Source organism: Sciurus carolinensis, chromosome 17, assembly GCF_902686445.1.
Source record: "Sciurus carolinensis chromosome 17, mSciCar1.2, whole genome shotgun sequence".
In the NCBI taxonomy this organism is placed as follows: Eukaryota; Metazoa; Chordata; class Mammalia; order Rodentia; family Sciuridae; genus Sciurus; species Sciurus carolinensis.
In genome coordinates, this window is record NC_062229.1 from 56,820,462 (window position 1) to 56,845,609 (window position 25,148).

The window sequence follows — 25,148 nt, forward strand, 5'->3', positions numbered from 1 at the left end:
AAGATCACAGAAATAAAATGAAGAATAAAAATACACAGAAGATCAATGAAACAAAGACCTGATTCTTTGAAAAGATCAATGAAACTGACAAAACCTTACTAAGACTAAGAAAAGTAGAAGGAAGATTGAAATAAAACCAGAGATGACAAGGGAAACATTACAACTGACACCATAGAATCATTAGAGATTATTATGAACAACTACCAACAAATCTGATAATCTAGTAGAAATTAACTTCCTAGACAGTCCTTACTAAGGCTGAATCATGAAGAAACAAAAAATCTAAATACAAATACTGAATTTGAATCAGTAATAAAAAATATTCTGCCAAAGAAAAACCAAGACCAGGGCTGGGGTTGTGGCTCAGTGGTAGAGCGCTGGTTACCTAGCATGTGTGAGGCACTGGGTTTGATACTCAGAATCACATGAAAAAATAAAATGCAGTTATTATGTCCAAACAAAACAAAACAAAACAAAACTCGACCAGATAAATGATTTCACTGGTGAATTCTGCCAAACATTTAAAGCAGAATGAATACCGATTTTGCTTAAATTATCCCAAAAAATAGGACAGGGGAAAGAATTCTTGTAAACATATTTTATGCAGCCAGCATTATCCAAATTCCAAAACCAGAAAAGTACACAACAATCAAAAAAAGAAAACTACAGGTCAATATCCTTGATGAACATAGACACAAAAATCCTGAACAGAATACCAGCAAATTTGAATCAAACAACATTTTAAAGATTATTCACCACAACCAAGTGAGATTCATCCCAGGTATGCAAGAATGGTGAAATATATGCAAATAAATTATGTGATATACCATATCACCAGAATGGAGGATAAAAACCATATGGTCATCTCAATTGACACAGAAAAGGCATTTGGTAAAATTAAACATTGCTTCATGACTAAAAACATTGAACAAATTAAACAAATAAGGAATGTACCTCAACATAATAAAGGTCATCTCTAATAAGTCAACAGCTAACATTATATTGAAGGGGGAAAAGCTAAAAGATTTCTCTCTAAGATCTGGAACAAGACAAGGGTGCCCACTTTTACTACTTTTACTCAACAAAGTACTGGAAATCATAGAGCAATTAGGCAAGAGAAAGAAATTAAGGGCATTCTAATTGGAAAAGAAACCAAACCCTCCCTGTCTGCAGATGCATGATCTCATATATAGAAAACTCCAAAAACACCACCAAAAACTATTAGAATAAATTAATTAAGCAAAGTTTCAGGATAAGAAATTGGCATACAAAAATCAATAGCACTGCTAGGTATCAATAGCATATTTTCTGAAATAGAAATCAAGAAAGCAATCCCATTTATAATACTTACAAAACAAAACCCCTAGGAATAAATTTAACTATAGAGGTGAAAGATTACTACAATGAAAATTATGAAGCATTGAAGAAAGAGGACACGCATAAATGATGGAAAGACATCCCATGTTCATGGATTAGAAGAATCAGCATTGTTAAAAAGTTCATACTACCAAAGTGATTCAGATTCAATGCAATCCCTATCAAAATACTAATAGCATTCTTCCCGGAAACAGAAAAAACAATTCTAAAATATACACACAATCACAAAAATGCCCAAATAGCCAAAACGTTTTGAACAAAAAGAAAGCGGGGGCTGGAGATATAGCTCAGTTGGCAGAGTGCTTGCGTCTCAAACACAAGGCCCTGGGCTCAATCCCCAGCGCGGCAAAGACAAAACAAAACAAAACAAACAAAAAAAGAACAAAGCAGGAGGCATTACACCATCTGACTTCAAAATACATTGTAAAACTGCAGTTATTGAAGCAGCACGGTATTGACATAAAAACAGACACATTGACCAATGGGGAAAAATAGAAGGCCTGGACTAAAAGCAGCCACATCTAGCAGACCGATTGTCTACAAAGTTGCTGAGAACATACATTGGAGAAAGGACAGTCTTTTCAATAAATGGCCCTGGGATGTCCATACGCAGAACTATGAAGCAAAACTCCTATCTCTTGCCAGTTACAAAGATCAACTCAAGGACCGGAGTCGTGGCTCAGTGGTAGAGCACTTGCCTGGCATGTATGAAGCCCTGAGTTCGCTACTCAGCACCACACATAAATAAATAAAATAAAAAGATCCATTGTCAACCAAAGATCAACTCAAACAGGATTATAGACTTAAATATAGGACCTGAAACTATGAAACTACTAGAAGAAAACCGGGAAATGCTTCAGTACATTGGAATGGGCAAGGACTTTTTGGATAAGACCCCAAAGTACCAGAAGTGAAAGCAAAGATAGAAAAAGGGAATTACCAAAAAAACCCCAAAAAACCCAAACTAAAGAAACCTATACAGCAAAAGAAACAATCCACGGAGTGCAAAGATAATGTAGAGAATGGGAGAAAAATTTGCAATATACTCATCTGACAAGGGATTGATATCTAGAAGATACATAGAACTCTGAAAACTTAATATTAAAAAGCAGATAACCCAATTTTTAAGAATGGGCAATAGATCAGAGTATACATTTATCAAAAGAAAAAAATACAAAGGTCTAAAATGCTCAACTTCAGTTATCATTAGGGAAAATCAAATCAAATCACAATGAGAGCTCTCCTCATCCCAGTAAGAATGGCTAATGTCAAACATACTAAGGATAAGTGCAGGTGAGGAGGTAAAGGAAAGGGAAGTCTTGCATATTGTTAGTGGGGGTGAAAGTTAGTATAATCATGGAAAATATGGAGCTTCCTCAAAAAATAGAACTAGGATCCAGCAATTTTACTACTGGCTGCTTATCCCATGGAAATGAAATCAGTGTGTCAGAGACATCTGCATTTCAACATTCACTGAAGCGCTATTCCCAATGGACAGGAAGTGAAAACAACCAATCCAAGTGTCTGTCAACCAGTGAATTATAAACAAAATGTGGTACATGTATATAATGGAATATTATTCAGCCATAAAAAACAAAATCTTGTTCTTTGTGACAACATGCAGATCCTGTTAAGTGAAATAAGCCACAGAAAGACAAGGACTGCATGATCTCACCCACATGTGCGATTTTTAATAGTTGATCAAATGGAAATTGAGTGTAGAATGGGAACAGTGGTGGGCCGGGATGGATGGGGAAAGGTCGGTCAATGAGTATGAAGATACAGGTAGAGCAAGAAGTTCTGGGCTCTACTGCACAGCACGGTAACTACAGATAGCAACTTCAAACTGCATATTGCAAAAAAAATAAGACAGGATTTTGGAAGTTTCACCACAGAAGAATGAGAAATGAGACAAATACATTGAATTTGATTTAAACTTACTTGTATACGTGTATTGAACATTACATGTGCCCCATTAATAGGTACAACTTATGTTTTTGTGTATTGACTAAAAATAAAAAATTAAACAAGCAAAAAGTATGAAGTTTAACACTGAAGGATGACTTTAGCAATCCACATGGCATCTAAGGCCACTTGATGCAATCTGGAAAATAAGGCTTCGCCTGGGGTCCAAGAACCAGGCAGACAAGAGTTAAACTGAATCCCTAGCATATTCTCCATGCAATTTATACACCAAATTCCTTCCACCCGGAATGTCATCTCTGTCTCTCTGTCTCTCGTTCTCTCACACACATACACACACACTTTGGACTTCCAGTCCAGACTGGGAATGAGCCTGCCCTCCGGATTCCCTTCTACACCTCTGCTTCAGCAGGGCCCCAATCTGCCTTGCGGTCTTGACTCTCCTGCTAGAGTGTAAACTTCTGGGTGGAAGTGATAAACCATATCAACAGAAAAGAAAAAAAAAAAAGATTCTGCCAAAGAAAAACCCAAACCAGATGGTTTCACTGACCATATTTCTTTTTAATTCTCCAAGGTGTCTCCGCTAGGTGCTCAGTAAGTTTGGACTGAACAAAATTACGGGTTAAGGACACTAGTCTAGGAATCTTCTGCTACTTATCTTGCAACTGGTACCCATGCTCACAGATGGAAATAGACTAGAGCCATCTCAGTGGGGCAGTGGTGGTAGCCACTGATCCCCTGAAGAGCTTTATCTCCTGTTAACCATTGCCGCATAATGATCTGTCACAGACCATCCCCAAACACAATGACTTGAAACAATGAGCATTTATTTTGCTTACAAGTTGGTGGATTGCAGTTAGACTGGGTTTGGCTGTATTCTGGTCTTGACTGGCTCCCTCCTGTGCTGAGTGGTTGGAGAGTTAGCTGATCTAGGACGGCCTTGACCAGAACAACTGGAATAACTCGGCTTTTGCTCTGTCTGTCTTCATCCTCCAGCAGCCTAGCCCAGGCATGTTGTCATGGCAAAGGCAGATGTGCAAGAGTGAGAAAGGAAACACCAAGTGCTTCTGTCACAGTTGCTACCAAAGCGAGTCACTGGGTCAAGTTCAGAATGAAGGGTTGGGAAACACCCCTTCTCCCCCCATTTTTTGGAAGAAGTTGCACATGCATTTTTTTGTTTGCTTAGGGCAAAGTACATCATGGTAATGGAATTGGCATTAAATCAAATGAGGGAATAAATAGAGCCATTGAGACTCCCGGTTGAACGGGATGTGGTGGGAAAAATGGATCACTTACTTGCATTGGATAAAACTTTTCTCATCAGGTTAGGAGCAGAGATTGGGAAAAGAAATTAAAATCTATACCTATTCAACTGTGGAGTCAGAGCTTGCTGCTAAGGCGGGAGAGACTCCTTCAAGGGTAGCAAGAAGTCAAAGTGTGGACACGGATGCAGACAGCAGCATTTACAATACGAGGAAGATAAAAAGGAAGCCAAACTCTCTCTTCCAGGAAGTTGCCCCAAGAATATTCTGGTTTGCAGAGGAATGAGATTGCTGCAGTCTCACTAATATGAGGACATGACAGCTGAAACTTGGGAAGGTTAGCAAAAGATTTGCTGCATATTTATTTTATTTTATTTTATTGCAGTGCTGGGGATTTGAACTCAGGTCCTTGTGCTTGCAAGGCAAGCACTCTACCAACTGAGCTATACCCCAGCCCCTGAATATTTATTTTAAACAATTTTTAAAGTGAGTAAGAATTTAATACTGCCTTACCCTAGTCTAAACCCTTGCTAGTCATGGTGTAGTATTGGGACCAACCTGGAACTTATTAGTAACGCAGAACCACAGGACCCATCCTGGATCTGGAATCAAAATCTGCTTATCAACAGAACAGGATCCCCATTATCTGAATGCATCAGTTGGAAAAGCTAAACTTTTTCTCTGCAGAATTTGACATCCCTGTCACAGCTGCTCACTTTCTGTATGGAGATTGCACGTGCATTTGACAGGGTGCATACGAAGACTTGGGGTTATTAATGCAACCAGCCTGTGGTATCTACACACCCCATATATCTCTTTCCCCTTGCTGAGGGACAACACTGGGCGGTGGGATCTCTAAGGCTTCTTCCGGCTCTGGCACTTTTCCTGGTCAGATGGAAAGTCCCAGCGGGCCTTAGAGTTCTACTCATGGTTCCTGCAGATGGCGCCAATTGCAAGCCAAAGCTCCTCTAGGCCCTTCCCTCTACGTGCTGTTTAGAGTTTGCTTCCTTCCTACCCTGTCTTGCCCCCAATACTATTCTAGTTATCTATGACTAAGTACCCAAGTACTCCAAAACTGAATGGGTTAAAACAATGAACATTTTATCACACGGAATCTGTTGGTTAGAACTGGGACCCAGGTTGGCTAGGCAACTCTGTTCCTTATGACTTCAACTGGGGTTACTCTGGTACTCAGCTGGCAGAGAGACTGAATTGAAGGCTCCAAGCTGGTTTCATTCACGTGTCTGGAACCTGGTTGGGGATAGCTAGAAATAGGCTCATCTGGGACCACTGACCTCTACAGTATGGTCATCTCAGGGCATCTGGCCTTCTTCCATGACAGCTGGCTTCCTCTGGAAAGGGTGTTCTAAGAAGCTGCCTGGTGTTATGGTTTGGGTGTGAGGTGTCCCCAAAAGTTCACATGTGAAACAATGCAAGAAGGTTCAGAAGAGAAATGATTGGGTTTTGAGAGCCTGAACCCAATTAGTAAATTAATCATCTGATGGGGTTGAGTGGTGACTGGAGGCAGGTGGGGGTGTGGCTGGAGGAGGTGGGCATTGGGGGCGTGGCTTTGGGTACATACTTGTATCTGGTCTGGCGAGTGGAGTCTCTCTGCTTTCTGATCATCATGTGAGCTGCTTCGCTCTGCCACACTCTTCTGTCATGAAGTCCTGCCTCACCTGGAGCCCCTGGGAGTGGAGCCCGCTGTCTGGACCTCTGAAACCATTCGCCCCCAAATAAACATTTCCTTGTTAAAATTCTTTTTCTTTTAGTTGCAGCAGTGAAAAAGCTAAGACACCTGGGAATTCACACAGCATCACATCCTATTGGTCACCGCAGTCCAACAGATTCAAGGGGAGGGGCAATAGTTTCCGCTGCTCCAAAGAAGTATCAAAAGCCACCCACCCAAAGCTCCAGGTTTCCTCCCTGTGTTCCTTCCACCTCATCTGTCATTGCTCTCAGATGAGCAACCTCCCCCTCAGCAGTGGCTCTTAAAATGTAATCCTGGATCCGGCAATATCAGCATTTTCTGGAACCTTGTTAGAAATGCAAATTTCGGGTCCCATCCTAGATCTACGGAAGTAAAAACTCTGGGGGTAAGGACAACGATGTGACAGGCCCTCCACGTGATTCTGATGAACCATAAGGCTAAGGGCCACTGCCCCAGGACCAAGTGGTCCCCACTGATGAACCCCAAGCGATGACCCAAGACCATGATTTCTGCCCTCAATGTCCCATCCAAGGTGATAAAGGACAGAGGGTAACCTGCAGGTGGGGCATGCAGTGGAGTATGGCACTGGTACGAGTTGGAATACCCAAGGACCAATCTAGAAGAACTGGGGGTGGGAGGGAGAGCAATAAGGCAAACTATGTCCTCAGTGTCCCTGAAGAATTAGGGGCTAAGCCAGGTGTGGTGGCACACACCTGTTATTCCAGTGGCTCAGGAGGCTGAGGCAGGAGGATCAAGAGTTCAAAGCCACCCTCAGCAATTTAGTGAGGCCCTGTCTCTAAATAAAATAGGGAAAAGGGCTGAGAATGTAGTTCGGTGGTTAAGTGCCCCTGCGTTTAATCCCCAGTACCATAAAAAAAAGGAAAAAAAGAAAAAGTGAACTCATGTAACCAGCCTCAAAGGGGAAAGAAAAGTACCCCTGAGCATTCATACCCACTAAAAAATGATGGTGACACAGATAAAATCTAACACTTCCTAAACAGTTTTTAGGTGTCAGCAATTCATTACAACCTTGGAATAAGATATTGTGACTCTCAATTTATAGAGAAGAAAACAGACCCAGAGAAGTTAACTCTGCAAGACAAATTGTGAGTTAGTAACAGAACCACGCTTCAAATCCAAAAGTGGGACTTGGATCTTCTGCTTTTTTCATAAACTATCCCACATCTTTCTTGACCTATGGCACCCTCTCAGAGTCAGCCTCTTGGAGTGGACCCGTCAGAATTAATCATGAGCTTATTGGGTGTGAGAAGTCATTCCAAATATTTGTCCCAAGGGCCTCAGCACTTATTCCTGCCAAAAGGAGAAGCAAAATAGAGACGAGCACTGTAATGCGTGGGGAGTGGTGATGTGGATCAAGGTGTCTGATTGCCTCATGGTAGTGGTATGTTGCACTGAGATCTCTCTGTGCAAGAGTATGGGTTAACATTGCCCAGTTGCTATGGTGATGCAGCCCATGGTCACTCTCTGCAAAAGCTCAGTTATCAGTTTTAACCTTGAAACTCAGACACTGGCTCCCAGGGATAGAGTTCTGAGCATAGCAGGATCATCATGTCTCATCAGCACTGTGACCTTCAAGCCTGCCTGCTTTGCAGAAACTTTCTCACAAGTAACCTTTTGATGATAAAACCTATGTAATAAACATGTGGAGCCAGCTCTGGGTCATTGTTCTCAATCACAGGTCAGTTTACCACCTGATCTCGCTTTTCTCTCTAAAAGTTTGTGTTTTTCTTAACCCCCCATCACCCATCAAGGGTTCCTGGGGGTTTGGTTGTGCAGATCATGGCAGTAAAGGACATTATGTGTACTCAGCATTCACTCCCCTAATTTTGCCCCCAGTATTCAGCCTAGTAATCACTCCTTCCCCATTCTGCTTCTGCTTTGGCAGAGTCTTCAGTGGATAGGCTGAGAGAAATCATAATTATAACCTTTGCTACCATGAGTTCCAGAACCCAGTTGTAATTCCATCAACAGGTGACACTTTCCTGACAATTCAGAAATAAGTATGAGACCCAAAACAGACCAAGGAAGCTCCAGACAAGATTTACTGGGGGCTTCTGGAAAGGAATTGCGAGTCAAAGAAGAGATGTTTTCTCTTCCTCTGGTTATTGTAGCGTTCAGATGTAAGCTTGAAACTGCAGCAAGTCAGCTCATGACCATACTAAGGATTAGATGAATAGAAGAGATACAAATAGAGAGGATAGCAGAGAAATGAAATGGGAGGGAGCCTCAATTGAACCATGCCTGATCTCCACGCATCACTGGACTTTTAAGTTATATGAGCCCATAAATACCACCTGTAACGGTATCTGAGCTGACAAGGCTTCGTTTGGTTACTGACTGCTTCTCTGAAGATCATCTCCTACATTCTGAGTCATTCCATGTGACAGCCTCAGTCCGAGGGGGTGGTTTAGTCACCTTTTTGGCTACTGTGACTAAAGAACCTAGTGAGAACGACTGTAAAGGAGAAAAAGTTTATTTTGGGGCATCATGGTTTCAGAGGTTTTAGCCCATAGAAGGCTGGCTCCATTCCTTGGGCCTCAGGGTGAGGCAGAACCTCATGGCGGAAGAGTGTGGTGGAGGGAAGCAGCTCACATGGTGATCAGAAAGCAGAGAGACTCCACTCTCCAGATACAAAATATACACCCCATAGACACGCCCCAGGCCACACCCCCAATGACCCACCTCCTCCAGCCACACCCATCTGCCTCCAGTTACCACTTAGTTAATCATCAGGGATTCATTCACTGATTGGGTTAAGGTTCTCACAGCCCAATCATTTCTCCTCCAAACCTTCTTTCATGTCTCACATGTGAGCTTTTGGGGGACACCACATCTAAACCATAACAGGGCTAGGGAGTACCCTGTCAGAGCTAGAGGGCAGAGTCCAAATTCACAAGCTGTTAGAGTTGGAGGAACTTGTCTAAGTCTCTTTCAGGTGAGAAAAATTTGGGCTATGAGAAGTGATGTACCACGTATGAACTCAGGTACCTGGCCTCCCAGTTAAGGTTCTTCCCTTCACACTGCAGCACCCAAACTTCTTACTGGCCAGAAAATTATCTTGGGAAACACTTGGCTGGCACAGGTGAGCTCTTGGATACCTGTTCTATGCCTGGCCTACTTACAGGTGCCCCTTGGTTCAGAGGGATCCTGTTCCCTCCATCATGGAATTATCATTTCAAGGAAGGGTTGGTGGGGGCAACCTGTTTCCCATGATCTCTCATCTTTCCATTTCAAAATGCCAAAGGTGCTGAATTACTATTATCATACACATTTTTCAAACATGTAATTTTTTTTTTTTTTTTTTTTTTGGTACTGGGGATTGAACCTAGGGGTACTTAACCACTGAGCCACATCCCCAGCCCTTTTTAATATTTTATTTAAAGACAGGGTCTCGTTAAGTTGCTTAGGGCCTAAGTTGCTGAGACTGAAGGCTTTGAACTTCAATCCTCTTGCCTCAGCCTCCCCAGCCATGGGATTACAGGCATGTGCCACCACACCCAATTAAACATGTAATTTTGAATCCTTTTATGTCCTAAGCCTTTCAAGAACCCTCCCTTGAAATAGCTGGAGATAGGCCCACCCGTAGTATTATAGGGTCCAGAGAAGAGCATAAATGAACACTTGCATTCCAGATGCCTAAATATTCACATTATAATCAGAAGAGCAATTATTTAAATGTGTTCTGTTTACCTCAACAAATATACTTCCATAAAGATCAGAAGGCCAAGTATGTATATGGACTATTTAGATTTGACAGAGTCCCTGATACCATGAGGAAGCACTAGGGAAGCTGGGCCTGGGCCCAGGCCCTGGCCTGACTCCCTTGCCCATCCACATTGAGGGGCTTCATGTGCACCCATGGAAACCCCAACCTCCATGTGTAATCCCTACGAATGGCTTTCCCTTGGCCACCCCTCAGACTTAGAGGCGTGCACTCAGGAGGACAGACATGGGGAGGAGGTGCGCGCAGGCTCAGGACATCTTGGGCAGGGAATTGGGTTTTCCTGGGAACCTGGAAAACGTGCTCTAGGACGGGGCTTGCAAGCTCCAGCAGGCACATCACCTGGGCTCCACAGATGCCTCAGCCCCTAGGGGGTGCTGCCCTCCAAGGTGTGGGACCAAGGGCAGGGTGCCTCTTGGCCAGGCTCAGCATAGTTCTAGATCTCCATCCCATTTCAAACAAGGCCCTAAAGCAAGGTTAGAGACATGACTGGGCTAGCAGGTCTGGACTCTGACCTTTGGCAGGTCCCACTGCCTCCTTCCACTTCATTTTCCTCCCTTCAGCATGAGGAAGCTGGAATGCTTTCATATTCCAGAACCCTTGGGAGGATTCAGGAAGCAGAACTGAATTCAGGCTTCTCATTCTATCCAGCAATACTGAAATACTGGCCTTAACCTCCCAAGGAAGAGTGAGCCATGGTGAGGAATTGCCTTTATTTCTTTTTGTTTGTTTGTTTTTTGTTGTTGCTATTTTGAGCACTGGGGATTGAACTCAGGGGTTCAATCACTGAAATACACCCACAGCCCTTTTTATTTTTTATTTTGAGACAGGATCTCACTAAGTTGCTTAGGGCCTCACTAAGTTACTGAGGTTGATCTCCAACTTGTGATCCCCCTGCCTCAGCCTCCCAACTTGCAGGGATTACAGGCATGTGCCACCATACTCATCGCACCTTTTATTTCTTTATTCAGAAGTTCCAGGATGGCGATGGACGCAACATCCCCCTCCCCTGCCCCCAGGACTTGTCCCAGAGACCCAGGGAACTAGCTGACCAATGCTCCTGCCTTGGAAGACACCACCCTTAGGATGATGTCACTTCTGGGGTCAGGGTCACCCACAGACCATCCAGATGACCACCCAGGGCCAAAGCTCCTGCTTGCTGAGTCCTCAAGACTCAGGATCATTGAACAGCTTTGCACAAAAGCTCAGGGTGAGGGAGGGCCACTCCTTCTGGTAATAAGAAGGGCGATCCCAGAGGTGTCTTTCCATGATAAAGCGAAGCCCTGCTCAGGAAACAGCGATGAGAAGCAGCTCACAGGCAGGACTAACGCTTCAATAGAAAAGTGAAAAGTGAAGGCACACAGACAGGAGGGCAAGGATGTGCACAATGCAGTCACAAATAAGGGGTCACAGGGAGCCCCAGGAGTCAGCAGGAAGTGAGGAGATGACGCTCAAGACAGAAATAGTGCCAAGAGTGTACTTGCAGTGGGACCCTAGATGGGGATGGCCAGGGTTATATGTACCTAAGGACAAGGAAATACCAACATCTGCCCAGGTGTATGGACTTATGGAGTGAGTCTTCTGAACAGGAAATGGAAGTGAGAGGCACTACTTGCCAGACGGAGGTCAAAGTACAGAGAGAGCCATAAGGTCAAGATGGCGGCAGGGGTTTTGAAACTCTAAGAATCTTGCTGTGGGAGACATCAAGAAGAGAAAGGCCACTCCTCTGCTGTTGTTCTCATGGCAAGCAATCCAGCTGAGCCTCCACCCTCTCTGCTCAGGGGTCATTTCCTGAGTGGGCAGTGAAAGGGTGAGCATGGGTCTTGTGGCATCGTCAGTACTTTTTCACAGTTGGGTCTCTTCCTGGGGGAGCCATTTCCACATGAAGCCAGGTTGGGCTCTGACCAAATGACGAGTTCCTCGTGGAGTCCAAAGCTGTGAGCCACATGGAGAGAACATGTCCACTTCTCTGCTGTGTGGTTCTCAGGCCTTTGAGAGACCTGACAGCTGGCTGCCCAGGTAAGAACACCTGCATGTCTGGAGGTCCAAGGGACTGAGAAGCCTACACACTGAATTTCCCAAATGAGATCCCCACAAACTAAAGCAGCCCTGCAGGTTTACATGTGTCTAACAGTGCTAAGCCAAGTCCATGGGCCAGTGGCAATCCAGAAGAAAAAGGGCATTTTAGCTGGCTCTTATGCCAGTGGTAGAGACGGGGAACAGTTTCCGAGGTGGGCATGTGGAAGGTTTTCCAGAACTTTGGATTAAGACAGGATGCAGTGGTCCTAAATTCTTCCAGTCGGACAGAGTCAAAAGCACATCTTAGCAGCAAGAAATCATCCTTATTTTTGTCACACAAAGGTTGGTGGACACTGGCCCAGGTGAGCACAAGGCCAGTTTGTGAGGGCTGGGGAATCTGCTGCCAGTTCCTCACGCCCCTCATGTGAAATAGCGGCAGGGTGTGGAGTCGATGTAACAGTACTGGGTGCACCGCAGGTCTCCATACGACCTGAGGGAGGCAAAGACACAGGTCAGGGCGGATATGGGACAGCAGGCAGGCAAGCTCCTGCCCAGCTCTGAGAGCAAACCATGTGCTAGAAGGCTACCTCAAAAAGCAGCTCTTGCTGCCACCTTACCCAGGGCCAAGGTTTCTATGAAAATATTTCCATTCTTGTTTGTGGTGCAGGGAATGGAGGAGTTGAGTCAGGCCTCTGGGCTTTTTTTGCCTTGAGTCTCATCTGAGGGACTGGGGTGGTAGGAGTTGAGAGCCCTGATCTCAACACAGCATCGAGACAGGCACCGTCTTCTCAAGCCTGGAGGGATCTCAGTGCCATCCATGAGGTCCATGGTACTGAAGATGCATTCCAAAACAAGTGCCCGGGCCACATGGGGCTACTGAGCTCTTGAGATGTGGCTGCTTTGACCAAACTGAATTTAAAACTTAATTCTAGTTATTATTACTATTATTATTACTAATATTTTTTTGGTACCAGGGATTGAACCCTGAGGTGCTTAACCACTGAGTCACAACCCCAGGCCCCTTTTTGTTTTTTATTAGATAACAGGGTCTTGCTGAGTTGCTTAGGGCCTTGCTAAGTTGCTAGGGCTGGCTTTGAACATGCGATTCTCCTGCCTCAGCCTCCTGAGCCACTGAATTACAGGAGTGTGCCACTGCACCTGGCCTGATTGTCTACCCTTAATTGTCTCCATGGAGCCAACAAACAGCTCAGCCCTGCTAACTTCCTGGCAGGTGCCTGTTAGGAGCCTTCCTTGCTTCAGGAAGGGGACACTGTTCTCAAGACACATATTTATAGTGAGGTCCTGGCTAAGGCTTGAAGACTGAGGGTGACTGTAGGTGTGTAATTACCCCAACCTGGTTGAGGATGCTGGTATGTGGTTGGAGGGTGGTGTAGAGGAGACCCCCTTGCAATGGAGGCGATAAGAGAGACAGACATGGTGTCTGTTCTCCAGTCCCACTGAGGGCCTCAGTCCAAACCTACAAGAAGAAAAGTGCTGAAGGCAAAAGCTGAAGAGATGGAATTCATGAGGGGTCTAAGAAAACTAAGGAACCAGCAGATCCACTCTGGAGTATAGGGAAGAGCAGAATGTGGTCTGGGTGGGAGGGAATGGTCTCTCTTTTCTCTAGAACATTCTACAACTCTGGCTCTGCACCAGAAGGCTACATTCTGGACATGTAAGCAGCACTTCACAGGGCTAGTGGCCCTCGGTGGCTTAGGAGAAGTCACTGTGGAAGCCAGGACACTAGCACGCTTGTACTGAGCATTGAGAAAAACCAGTGGAGAGTCTCAGAAATAACTATCAGGGTCCTTGAAGAGAATATTTTCTCGGAGGTGCCATGAACTAGCAAAATCAGATATCAATCTTGGCCTGATCTCATTTGTGTGCACAGGCCTGCCGAAGGGATGGGGAGGTTATTCCAGGGAATTTAGGTTGTACAGATAAGTATATTCTCAGAAATTCCCTGACATTGCTACCTTCCGTTAGGCTTCCCTCCAAGGCCACTGCCCAGGTGATGGATGTGGCCATGATAACCAGTGGGGATTACCAGCTGACTCAGAGATTCTGCTTTCCTCTGGGCCCAGGATAGAGCTGGTGACTGTGTCTACCCTGGCTCAGCTTCAAGGGCATGCAGGCTGCTCTAACAGAGAGGACGCATGGGATTGTATGCTTATTGCCTGTCTCGGCATTGAACAGAAAGCTCCAGGTGAGTTGGGACCACGTGCTGTTATTCATCACCCCACCTTAGTGTCTAGAAAGTACCAGAAACATGAGAGGTAGTCAAAAAAAATGTGTGAAGGAGAGGAGGTCGAGGCAGGAGGAAAGTTGTCTTAATAGCATGTAAAGCTGGGTGCAGTGGCACATGCCAGGGACTTGGGAGGCTGAGGCAGGAGGATCATGAGTTCAAAGCCAGCCTCAGCAACTTAGCAAGGACCTAAGCAACTCAGTGAGACCCTGTCTCTAAATAAAATATAAAAAGGGCTGGGGATGTGGCTCAGTGGTTAAGTGCCCCGAGTTCAATCCCTGGTACCAAAACAAAACAAGAAAACACATAAAGTCTTCCCTACCCAGGGAGATAGGTCTCGCATGTCAGGTGGCCGAAGTCAGAGCCGTCACAGTCCTCGACACCTTCGTGCCGGTGACCATCTCCACAGTAGGCCCGGTGACAACCTGAGGGGACACAGGAAGTGCAGCCTGAGAAGGGGAAGAGTGGGACAGGCTTGCCTCAGAGGGTCCCCCAGAGCACTGCAGGGGCTTGAGCACCGATCTATCTAGAGGTAGAGGGACTCCAGGCAAGGCCAGCACCCCAGGGACTGTCCTCCAGGGGTTGTTAAGGGACAGTACAGCTACAAGGAGAGATTGGCAGCAGCAACTCCTCCTCTGTACCCACACCTGGGTGCACCTTCACCACTCTGCGCTGTCATCCCTCCCCTCAGCTTTTTGAGGGCCAGGACCACGACTTTGCCTCCTCAAGCCCCCGGGCCTGTCCCCAAGCAAACCAAGTCACGAAGGAATTCAGGGAATGCCTGTCAAACTCTCACTGCATCCAGACAACCCATGCATATCTCAACTCAGAATCTCTTAAGATTTGAACTATCAGTACCACATACCCATTTCATGGTGGAGAAAAGTGAGGCTGACAGCTATCCATGGCCCACCATCACTGAGTGTGGCCTCCTCTCTGAGCCCAGGGGCAACCAGAACCTGTGTTCAAACTCTGTTCTGCCTTGGAAAGCCATGCTATCTACCTCACCTCCTGCTTTTGTTGCTTGATTTAAAAAATTAAGTGAAATAAATAAAAATAAACCCTCCAGCTCCCGTGCTCAGGGCCATTCCATAAACCTGGAAGTGGCTCTGGCTGGCCCAGCTTCCTACTGAAGCTCTACCTAGGAAAGGGATCCTGATTAAATTCATGGCCACTCCCTTTTACCTCTCACTTTTGCATACAAAGTGAGAGACCGCCACCTTTATTTTTATTTTTAATTTTGGTACAGGGGATTGGATCCAGGAGTGCTTAACCACTGAGCCACATCCCCAGCCCTTTTTATATTTTATTTAGAGACAGGGTCTTGCTGAGTTGCTTAGGACCTTGCTAAGTTGCTGAGGCTGGCTTTGATCTCATGATCCTCCTGCCTCAGCCTCCCGAGCTGCTGGGATTACAGGCCTGTGTCACTGTGCCTGGCTATACCTTTATCTTTTTGTGTTTTTCACCAAGAAGTCAGATTGGGAGAAAGCCTGGAGCAACGAAGTCCTCCCTGGGAGCAAGACCTAGGACAGTCGCCCCACGCATGAGCTCAGGAGCAGAAGGATAACATTTGGCCTGAAATCAGGAGGGAGGTCCCCAAGGCGGCCCATGCGCATCCTCTCTAGCTCTAGAATGGTCCCAAATTGCTGCAGCTGTGTCCAGGGCTTGCCTTGACCCCACCCCATGGCTGTCCAGGTCTCAGGTCCTGCTGGGCTGGGTCCCCACTCACTGATGCAGTCGTCACCCACGTCCTGGTTCCCGTCGTCACACTCCTCCCCGGGCTGCAGGACCCCATCCCCACAGGTGCCACGCTGGTCTACGGTGTAATCCACAGGGTAGAAAGGGGTCAGCTGGCCAAAGAAACACACGACATTAACCAGGGGGTGGCACACCAGGGCAGGGAGGTCAGTGCACTGGGGACTGAGGCTCTGGGTCCAGGGACCATGGTGGGGGCCTCCCTTAGCTTCCTCCTGGGCGTGGGGAAGATCCTCTTCCTGTTGCTTGCCCTGAACTCTGTAGTTGGCAGAATGACAGGTCTGATGAGGTAGCATTTTGGTGGCACAAGGACTTGGACAGAGTTGGGGATCTTGGCTCAGAGCAGAGCTTCGATGTGGAATGGGAATGTGCAGAGATGCTCAGGAAAGGTCTGTCACGGACAGACAGCAGGAGCTCTGTCCAGGCCCTTCCTTCAAGGGACATTTTACCCATCCTGGGTTGGGGTGTCCTGAGGGGCCTGCTTTGGGGTACCTGGATGGGAAGCCAACCAAGGCTGTCCTTGAAGTACAGAGATCTCTGGTCTCTGCGGAAAGCAATGGCATTTTGAGTGTTCAGCCTCTCAAGTTCCTCCTGGTTGTTGACCACAAAAATCTGCCAGAGAACACAGTGGTGAGGATTCCAGAAAAAACTTCTCCAGGGGGCCAGGGAAAGCTGGAGGAGCAAACAGAATCTCTAGGCATGGCTGGTTGACCGTGGGAAGGGGGCTGTGTGGCCCACTGTCCTCCTGAGTCAGGAGGGATATCCTGATTCCCATTCCTTCTCAATCCAGTTCCTAATGTCCGAGTTTGAAATTAAAATTAATGCCATGGTTTGGCATGTTTAAATGTTTTAGATATTCCCAAGACTCAGATGAAGAGGTGATGTCCTATAGTTAAGTAATTCAACATCTGCAAAAGATGCTTAACAAAATGATCATAATCAAAAGATGCTCATTGCAGTATTATTTACGTTAGTGAAAAGTTCAGGAGCATCCTGTGTCACTGGTTAAATAAATCATAAGCATAGTCACATGATGGTGGGACAAATGTGCATCAATTCTAATAACATTTTTGATGAATGGATATCCTGCTCACTTAAATAATCTGAGGGACTGGGTGTGGTGGTGCAAGCCTGTAACCCCAGTGGCTCAGGAGGCTGAGACAGGAAGATCAAGAGTTCAAAGTCAGCCTCAGTAACTTAGCGAGGCCCTAAGCAACTTAGCAAGTCCCTTATAAAAAATTAAAAGGGCAGGGAATGTGGTTAAATGGTTAAGTGTCCCTGAGTTCAATCCCTGGTACCAAAAAAAGGTAATATTAAAAATAAAAAAAATAATCTTAAAGTAGGTAGTAGAGAGTAGGTAGTAGAGACAGTACGTGTAAAGAGAAAACAAAGAATGAGTTGATCCTTGTTTCCTGGGACTCATTACATTATTTGTTCTGCTTTTATATTTTTTTGAAATGTCTTATAATAAAAAGTTTAGAATGATATTGATATACTGTATGAAAACATGGGCTTTCAACTGAAATAACTAGAACACAACATTTTTGTACAATATAATCTAAGCAATATCAAAGCTATTTTGTTTACTTATTTATTGGTACTGGGGATGGAACCCAGGGGTGCTCTACCACTGAGCCACATCCCCAAACCTATTTATTTATTTATTATTATTATTATTATTATATTTTGCAGTGCTGGGGATTGAACCCAGGACCTTGTGCTTGCAAGGCAAGCACTCTACCAACTGAGTGATATCCTCAGCCCTAAAAATATTTTTGTAGTTCTCAATGGACCTTTATTTTATTTATTTATATGTGGTGCTGAGAATCAAATCCAGTGCCTCACACAGGCAAGGCAAGCGCTCTACCACTGATCTACAACCCCAGCCCTTTATTTTTTATTTTGAGACAGGGTCTCACCAGGTTGCTTAGGGCCTTGTTAAATTGCCGAGGCTGGCTTCGAACTCTCGATCCTCCTGCATCAGCCTCCCGAGCCACTGGGATTACAGGTGTGCACCATTGCACCTAGCTTCAAAGCTATTTTTTTCTTTTTTTAAGCAAAGAAAATACCCCAAAATGGATGCACAATGAAATGGAAAATTTGGTTTTCTTCTTTTGATCTTCCTCTATTTCATGATTTCCTAGGAGTGAGTGCCTAGTAATGCCGGGTGGGGGTTGGAGGGATAAATTTTACTAAAAGGATCTTGCAGGTCTTGAGAGGATTTTGCAGGTCCTCATGAATAACCTCCCAGACTTCACCCAAAAGTCTTACCACAGGAACCCGCGGGGAGCTGGGTCCATACACAGATTCCCCATAGGAAGGGTTATTCACATTCATGGAGGATCCACAGAGACATCTTCCTGGAGGCCCGGGAAATCCTCTGTCCCCTTTGGGTCCCATTACAAGATGTCCTAGGAAGCAAGAGATTACTGTGTTACTAGCACCAAGAAAGAGAAAACTGAACAGCCCAGGAAAATGTGAGCAGCCTGTACAACAGAAAGGAGGTTGGGTCCACGGCATTTTAGGGTGGGCCTGAGGGAGAAGTTCAAAGGGATGCAAAGAAGATAAAGGGAGAAAGGGCTGCTGAGAGATACAGCTTCTCCCTTGAAGACAGACAAGATGACTGGCGCTGCAGCAGCCATATTTGCAACCATGAAGTAAAAAGCATGAGAAGCCAATGTGCGGGAAAAGACAAGGGGTTCTTGGGACTCAGGGCCCACAGCTACTGTCCATCAGTGGATTTCCTTACTAAAGAATAAAAGTGAATTTGTTTAGATTATTATTTATAGGGACTTCTTAGAAGTGAACATATTACTGATGGATAACTTTTCTTATTCTTAAATTTTGTTCCTATAATTCTTTTGGAAGCACTGGAGATTGAACCCAGGACATCATGAATGCTAGGCAAGCACATCCCCAGTCCTTTTTAATTTTATTTTGAGACAGGGTCTTGCAAAGTTACACAGGCTGGCCTTGGATTTGCCATCCTCCTGTCTCAGCCTCCCAAGTAGCTAGGACTAAAGATGTGCACTTTCATGCCCAGCTATTTGTCTTCTTATATATCAGATGATTACACAGGAATTTCTGAATGTGGGTTTCTTTTATTTCTCCTGGAAGAAAGTGGAACATTTGTACTGAAAAGTCAGGCTATACCCTGAAAAGGTATGATCAGGAAATATACTCCCTATCAATGCCTACAAATGTGAGAAAATTGCCAGGATAGTAGAGCAGTAGTTCTCACATGGATTTTTTTTTTTTTTTTTTTTTTTTTTAAAGACAGGGTGTCCCTATATTGCCAGGGCTGGTCTGGAACTTCTGGACATGAAAGTGACCCTCCTACCTAGGCCTCCAAAGCAGCTGGGACTACAGGCACCCACCACTCTGCCTGGCTTCACCTCAGTTTTGAAGGACCCTGATGTTCAGACCACACCCACAGTAGTTCCATCAAGACTTCTAAGAATATAAATTAGTGTTTGTATATATGTACATATATATATTTTTTTCAGTACTGGGGATTGAACCCAGTGCCTCAAGCACGCTAGGTAACCGCTCTGCCACTGAGCCACACCCCAGCTCTAGGCACCCATAGTTTTAAAAGCTCGCAGGACCAAGAAGAGTTGGTTGAGGGAAACAGTATTTGTACAGACCATTCCTCCCACCCCCAGATCCTCTCCCTCCTCATCTCTCCCTCCCTCCCTGCCCTGCTCCTAGGTGCCTAACCCCTGATCTGGGGCCAAATGTCACTTCCTCAGGGAAAGCCTTCTTGAGTCTTTACACTCTCATGTTCAACTCAAACAACTTCTTAGTTCCTTACATCTATTCTTTTATTTATTTATTTATTTTGGTACCAGAGATTGAACCCAGGGGCGCTTAACCACTGAGCCACATCCCCAGTCCTTTTGTGTATTTTATTTAGAGACAGGGTCTCGCTGAGTTGCTTGGGGCCTTGCTAGGTTGCTGAGGCTGGCTTTGAACTCGCGATCCTCCTGATTACAGTCACTGGGATTACAGGTGTGCGCCACTGCGCCAGGCTTGCATCTGTTCTTCACAGCACTTATCTGTTGGTGATTCTATATATTGTGAGTTTATTAGATCAAGGTTTATCTCCTCCACTATAACGTAAGCCCCACAACAGCAGGTCTGGTGAGTGTTCTTATCCACCAGGGCTTGATGTGCAGTAAGAACAAGGTACATGTTTGATAATTGAATGAATAGATGCAGCCTCTGGAAAATGCTAGAAGTCACCGTCCTGAAAAGCACTAGAGCAGGAGCCATCCAACCAGAATAGAGGAAGGGGAAAATGATGGAATGGAGAAGATAATACATACCTGGCAAAATAGGGGAGCTTTGGAGAAGAGCCTGTCACTGGCTTTAGTACTATAGCATCTGGGGAAGCCAGGAATTGGGGACTCAAGTTTACAGATCCCAGGAGGGCAGGAGACAAAATGACCCCGGGGGATAGATCTGGTCAGGACCACAAGAAAGCCGCAGCTGAAGAAGGAGACCCCAGGGGAAAGATCCCAACTCCCTGAGCCTTTCTGAAGTGATCGATAGATTTGTCCAAGACCAGAATGCTGATAGCAGGAGGGGAGGAGGTTTGCCCACATCTTATGCCAAATTGCAGTGGTTTGTTTTAATAAGAAATGTGACTATAAGTCTGTGAGAAGAACTCCAGTCTTAGATTCTGATATTTTCAGAAGAGCCAGAGACTCCACTAGCCCAGGAATATTGTGGGTAGTTAAGCACCTGGGGAAAATGAGGTGGGAATGTTTTGTGACCAGGAGTATAAGAGTGGCATTGGAACAAATTTCTAGAAGATTCTGTGATCCCCCAAGGACTTCTCCAGAACCATGCCCTCAGAGAGTCAGAAATTTGCTAGTGAATTAGTGGTGGGGCTGAGGGTTGAACTCATGTTTGACCTAACACTGTGCCATTCATAAGACAAACTCCAAGAGTACTGATGCTTTCAGGAAGTCTGCAATCCCCAGGTACCATGTTGATTCACTTATACCCTGTCTGGGTACAGAAAAGACTCAGCCAAATTTGTAATTCAATCATCACAAATTGCATCCGAAGGGCGCTTTGCCTGTATTCCCTCCCCATCCCCCAACCCTCTTTCCCTGTAACTGGGGTAATTAAAAAGCTCCCACCCTCTCCGACTCTGCCCCCTGTCCCCATCCCGCTCCACTGTGCAGGGCACCAGCACCTACGGTAACTTCATGACAGGACAGGACTTGGCAGGAGCCTGCTGCCACCACTGCAGTTTCCCTGCTGGTTTCCTCCCAGCTGTCGGAGGGCATCTGTTACTCCTGCCTACTTCCGGCCAGGCTGAACTGAAGGGCACAGCAACCTGAACCACACGACAGCAGCCAACAGAAGTGGAAGACTCTGGGGGGCAAGGATGGACAGCATGCCCTGCAGCCGCTGGATCCTGCTCTCCATCCCCCCCACTCCCAGAATTTTCCACTTCTGTTGGCTGCTGTGTTGGCAGCAGGTGACAAGAGAGGAATCTGGAAAAGAGAGAGGAACCAGTAGGACAATCTCCAGAGGCTGTGTGGGGATCCCAGGAGCCGACTGATTGTGAACAAGGGTAGCCGCCTGGCAACTCTGTGACTTTATGGAGGTCACTCCTCTCTGAGGTTCAAGGTTCTTATAAAGGGAGTCCTGGACTAGTTAGACTGTTCAGCATGTGGTCTGTGGAGCCCAGGAATACACCAAGATGGATTCAGAGCAGGGATTCAGAATCTTGGGTGGAGGTATGCACCCCCTCCCCCAAGTAGGTCCAAACCTACTTTTATTTTTTTGGTACTGGGAATTTAACCCAAGAAACCTTAACCACTAAGCCACATACCCAGTCCATTTTATTTTTTTAAATTTTGAGACAGGGTCTCATTGCTGAGGCTGGCTTTGAACTTGTGATCCTCCTGCCTTGGCCTCCTGAGCCACTGGGATTACAGGTGTGTGCCATCGTGCCTGGCCCAAACCAACTTTTATCAGACTCTCAAAAATACCCTTAGGAATTACTAGGGGGTTATGTTCCAAGTCTGGATGATTATCCAATTGGGCTCAGGCAGAGGGATCTCTCTTCTAAACTATTTCCTACTCTTCTCTCCCCACCTGTCCCCCACATCCAGCTAGATGGCAAGTTCCCTGAGGGCAGGGCCTGTAGCTGAGTCACTTGCACATCCCCCCATGGCACCCGGTAGGTGGGATGAATCAGGGGGGTGGCCCTAGCAGGGTGATAGGCAGCAGCCAAGCAGGATGTGGGCCATCTCTCTGGATTGATATCCCTTCCCTATGCCTTCCTTTGAGTTACTTCCTTTCTGAGGAGCCTCCTAGAGTGAGGGGAAAGAATCAAAGTGGGACAATAATCCTGCTCTTTGTAAAAGTCTGCTCTTTCTGTAGGGATGATGGGTTCTGAGAGGCCTTACTTGGAGCTGACAGGGGAATAGCATACAGGTCTTAGCTGATCAAATCAAACAAGGCAAAACAAGGTAGCAGTGTACCTATGCCCTCTTAGACTTTTTTGATTTCTTTTTAGTGATTCCATCCTATCTCCAATGCAAATAAGCAAGGACTCCCTCATAACTCTGTGTAAGGTAGGAAAATCTGCAATGCCACTTCTGCTTCTGTGTTTAAGAGAACGTTTTGGAGTCACAAAACATGTTTCTTCTAGAAAAAGGTGTTGGTTGCTAAAATATGTGCCTTTTTCACTGACAGTATAAATGACATCACAATGTCCCCCGCCCCCGCGTCTTTTCTCTCTTTGTTTTCCAAAATACTAAAACAAAGCCAGAATGCCATTTATGACTCTTGCATAAATATGGAATAAGCCAAAGTGTGGAGAAATGATCAGGATATTAAAGTGCCTCTGGCAGTTTCTAACTTGAAACAGAAGGCAGAGCTCTATGGGCATTGCTTTGTCCCCTCTTGGGGAGGCTGGCCAGAAGTGCCACCCTGCAGATCAAGCCCAGCAGTGTAACTCTTACCTGCAGATGGGGGGCCTGGGGGTCCCGGGGGGCCTGGACGGCCAGGTTGACCAGAAGGCCCAGGCTTGCCAGGTGGGCCCATAACTCCACTATCTCCCTTCTGTCCCTGACAGAGAGAAAGGCACAGCCTGTTATCATACTGTAGAAGGGCAAATTTCCTTCCCCATTTGTCTCTAAATTAGGGACCACCTAGCACTTAGGAGCTTAGGGTAGGATGCAAGCCCAGAGGTCTTGGACCACCAAGCTCTTAGAGGACTCAGGGCAAGTAGCATTTGAGATATATAGTGACAGTTGTGAGTTTACAGGCCTTGGTTCTTGCTCTATCCCAGAAACATGAGAGCTGAACAGAACTAGCCCAACCCACTCCCCTGGGATGGATTAGGAAAGCCACACTCAGAAGAGAGCAGGGGATTTATGAAAGTTCCCTCATATCAAGTGAGGCTTAGAATTCAGGCTTTCTGCCTGCTTCTCAGGACCTGAGAGCTGTGTCATCTAAGAGCTCCTCCCCCTCACTGGCTTCCTGGGGCTGTCTGGATAAAGATCCAGCTCCTTCCTTCAGCTTATAAAATTGGGCATGGCCAGGCTTGTTAGTCCTGTTCCATATTTTAATTTTTTGGTCTTCAAGAGCACTATGACTCTTATACCCCTTCTCAAAACTCTTCTCTCTGCATCAGACTCCTCTTCTCTTCCCTCTGCCTTTAGCTCTCAGCTCAAAGTCGCAGCAAACCCATCCCTGACTTCCCAGCTGGACTCGGATCCCCCTGGCATAGGTAATCCTAACATGCTCCATTTCTTCCATGGTGTTTAGCCCAGATCACAGCATGCATATTATTTGTGTGGTCATTGCATCAATGTCTCCCCATGAGGCTTGAGCTCCCTGTGGGTTGGCATCTAGTGATTACCTCCCCTGCCCAGATCAGATAAGGGAGGAGAAAGATGCCAACCACACAAAGAAGAGGGAGATCCCTCCATCTATAAAACTAGAGTTTTCACCTTGACCATGGACCCTGGGTAGCTCATGTGGTTCTGTGCTCCAGTTCTGTGCTCTGTAAAGTTGGGCCAGTGATTATCCACCTACGTTAAGTTTTTTGTGAAGTTAATAAATATCTCAAAGGTGAAAAATGTGGTTTGCACACAATGTGGATCCATGTAATCATCCGGGCAATTGGCCTGGTTTCATCTTTTTTCACACAGTAAAAGAAATCCTGATTTCTTTTTCTTTTCTTCTTCTCCTTTATCTTTTTTTGTTTTGCTTTCTGGTGCTGGGGATTGAGCCCAGGGGCACTCCACCACTGAGCTACACCCCCAGCCCTTTCTTTTTCTGATTTTGAGATAGGATCTTGCTAAATCACCCAGGCTAAACTGAAATTTGGCATCCTCCTGCCTCAGACTCCAGAGTAGCTGGGATTACAGGTGTGCACTAACACGCCTGGCCTGATTCTCTTAAAGAGAAGCGTAACACAAACCTACAGCTGTTCCACTAGGAGTGGAGTGTGCTCTTTTCTGCCTACTCTGGGGGCTTCAGGGACGGAGAGCAGGCTCTGAGTTTCCCCTCAGGAGACCCTTAGAACTGAGCCCCGCCCCCTACCCAAGAACGGGTGTATGCTCTAGGCTCTTTGTGTGAGCAATTTGCTAACTACCTTTGCCCTAGGCCTGATGGGGACAGTGACTGATACTTGACATCTTTGGCCTGGCTCTCCTCACTACATTGTGCCTTGGCAAGTGTGCCCACCTGATGAAACACAATCTTCTCTAAGTCTGAGAAACACACATACCAGGGACTCCTTTTCAATCACAAGGTGACATGTGACTTGCTGCCTTGTTGACCTGTCCCTGGGGGCCCTGTCACTAATGCCCGGTGAGTTCTTAAACTTTAAAATGGGAACCATGAGGTCAGTTTGTTTCCAATTCCATCCTCATGGAAGGCGTTCTTAAGCTTTGGGCCAAGCTGAAGCATTCCAAACAGTAACCAAGACGGGTCCCAGAATGGCAAAGGAAGTCACACTGGCTTAATATAGCCACAGTTAAAGCTTATTTTTCTAACAGCCAGGTCAGCTGGCTCAGAGCACAGGAAGTACACAGCTTGAAGGAGCTGGAGATGCTCCTGATTTTGACACCAGCTGTG

General features: G+C 45.9%; 1 protein-coding gene across 3 annotated transcripts in view; it reads right to left on the minus strand.

Annotated features, from left to right (window-relative positions):
• Window positions 1–10,972: 10,972 nt before the first annotated feature.
• Colq (collagen like tail subunit of asymmetric acetylcholinesterase) overlaps window positions 10,973–25,148 on the minus strand; it is a 58,437-nt gene continuing 44,261 nt past the window's right edge. For 2 of the 3 annotated variants that reach the window (XM_047531485.1, XM_047531484.1), the window contains 6 exons: window positions 23,024–23,129; window positions 18,306–18,445; window positions 16,527–16,646; window positions 16,009–16,129; window positions 14,602–14,704; window positions 10,973–12,524 (listed from right to left, as the gene is read on the minus strand). In XM_047531485.1, the coding sequence (XP_047387441.1) occupies window positions 12,455–12,524; window positions 14,602–14,704; window positions 16,009–16,129; window positions 16,527–16,646; window positions 18,306–18,445; window positions 23,024–23,129 (660 nt within the window). In that variant the 3' untranslated portion in view covers window positions 10,973–12,454. The remainder of the gene's footprint in view (window positions 12,525–14,601; window positions 14,705–16,008; window positions 16,130–16,526; window positions 16,647–18,305; window positions 18,446–23,023; window positions 23,130–25,148) is intronic. The other variant, XM_047531486.1, reaches the window with a different exon arrangement.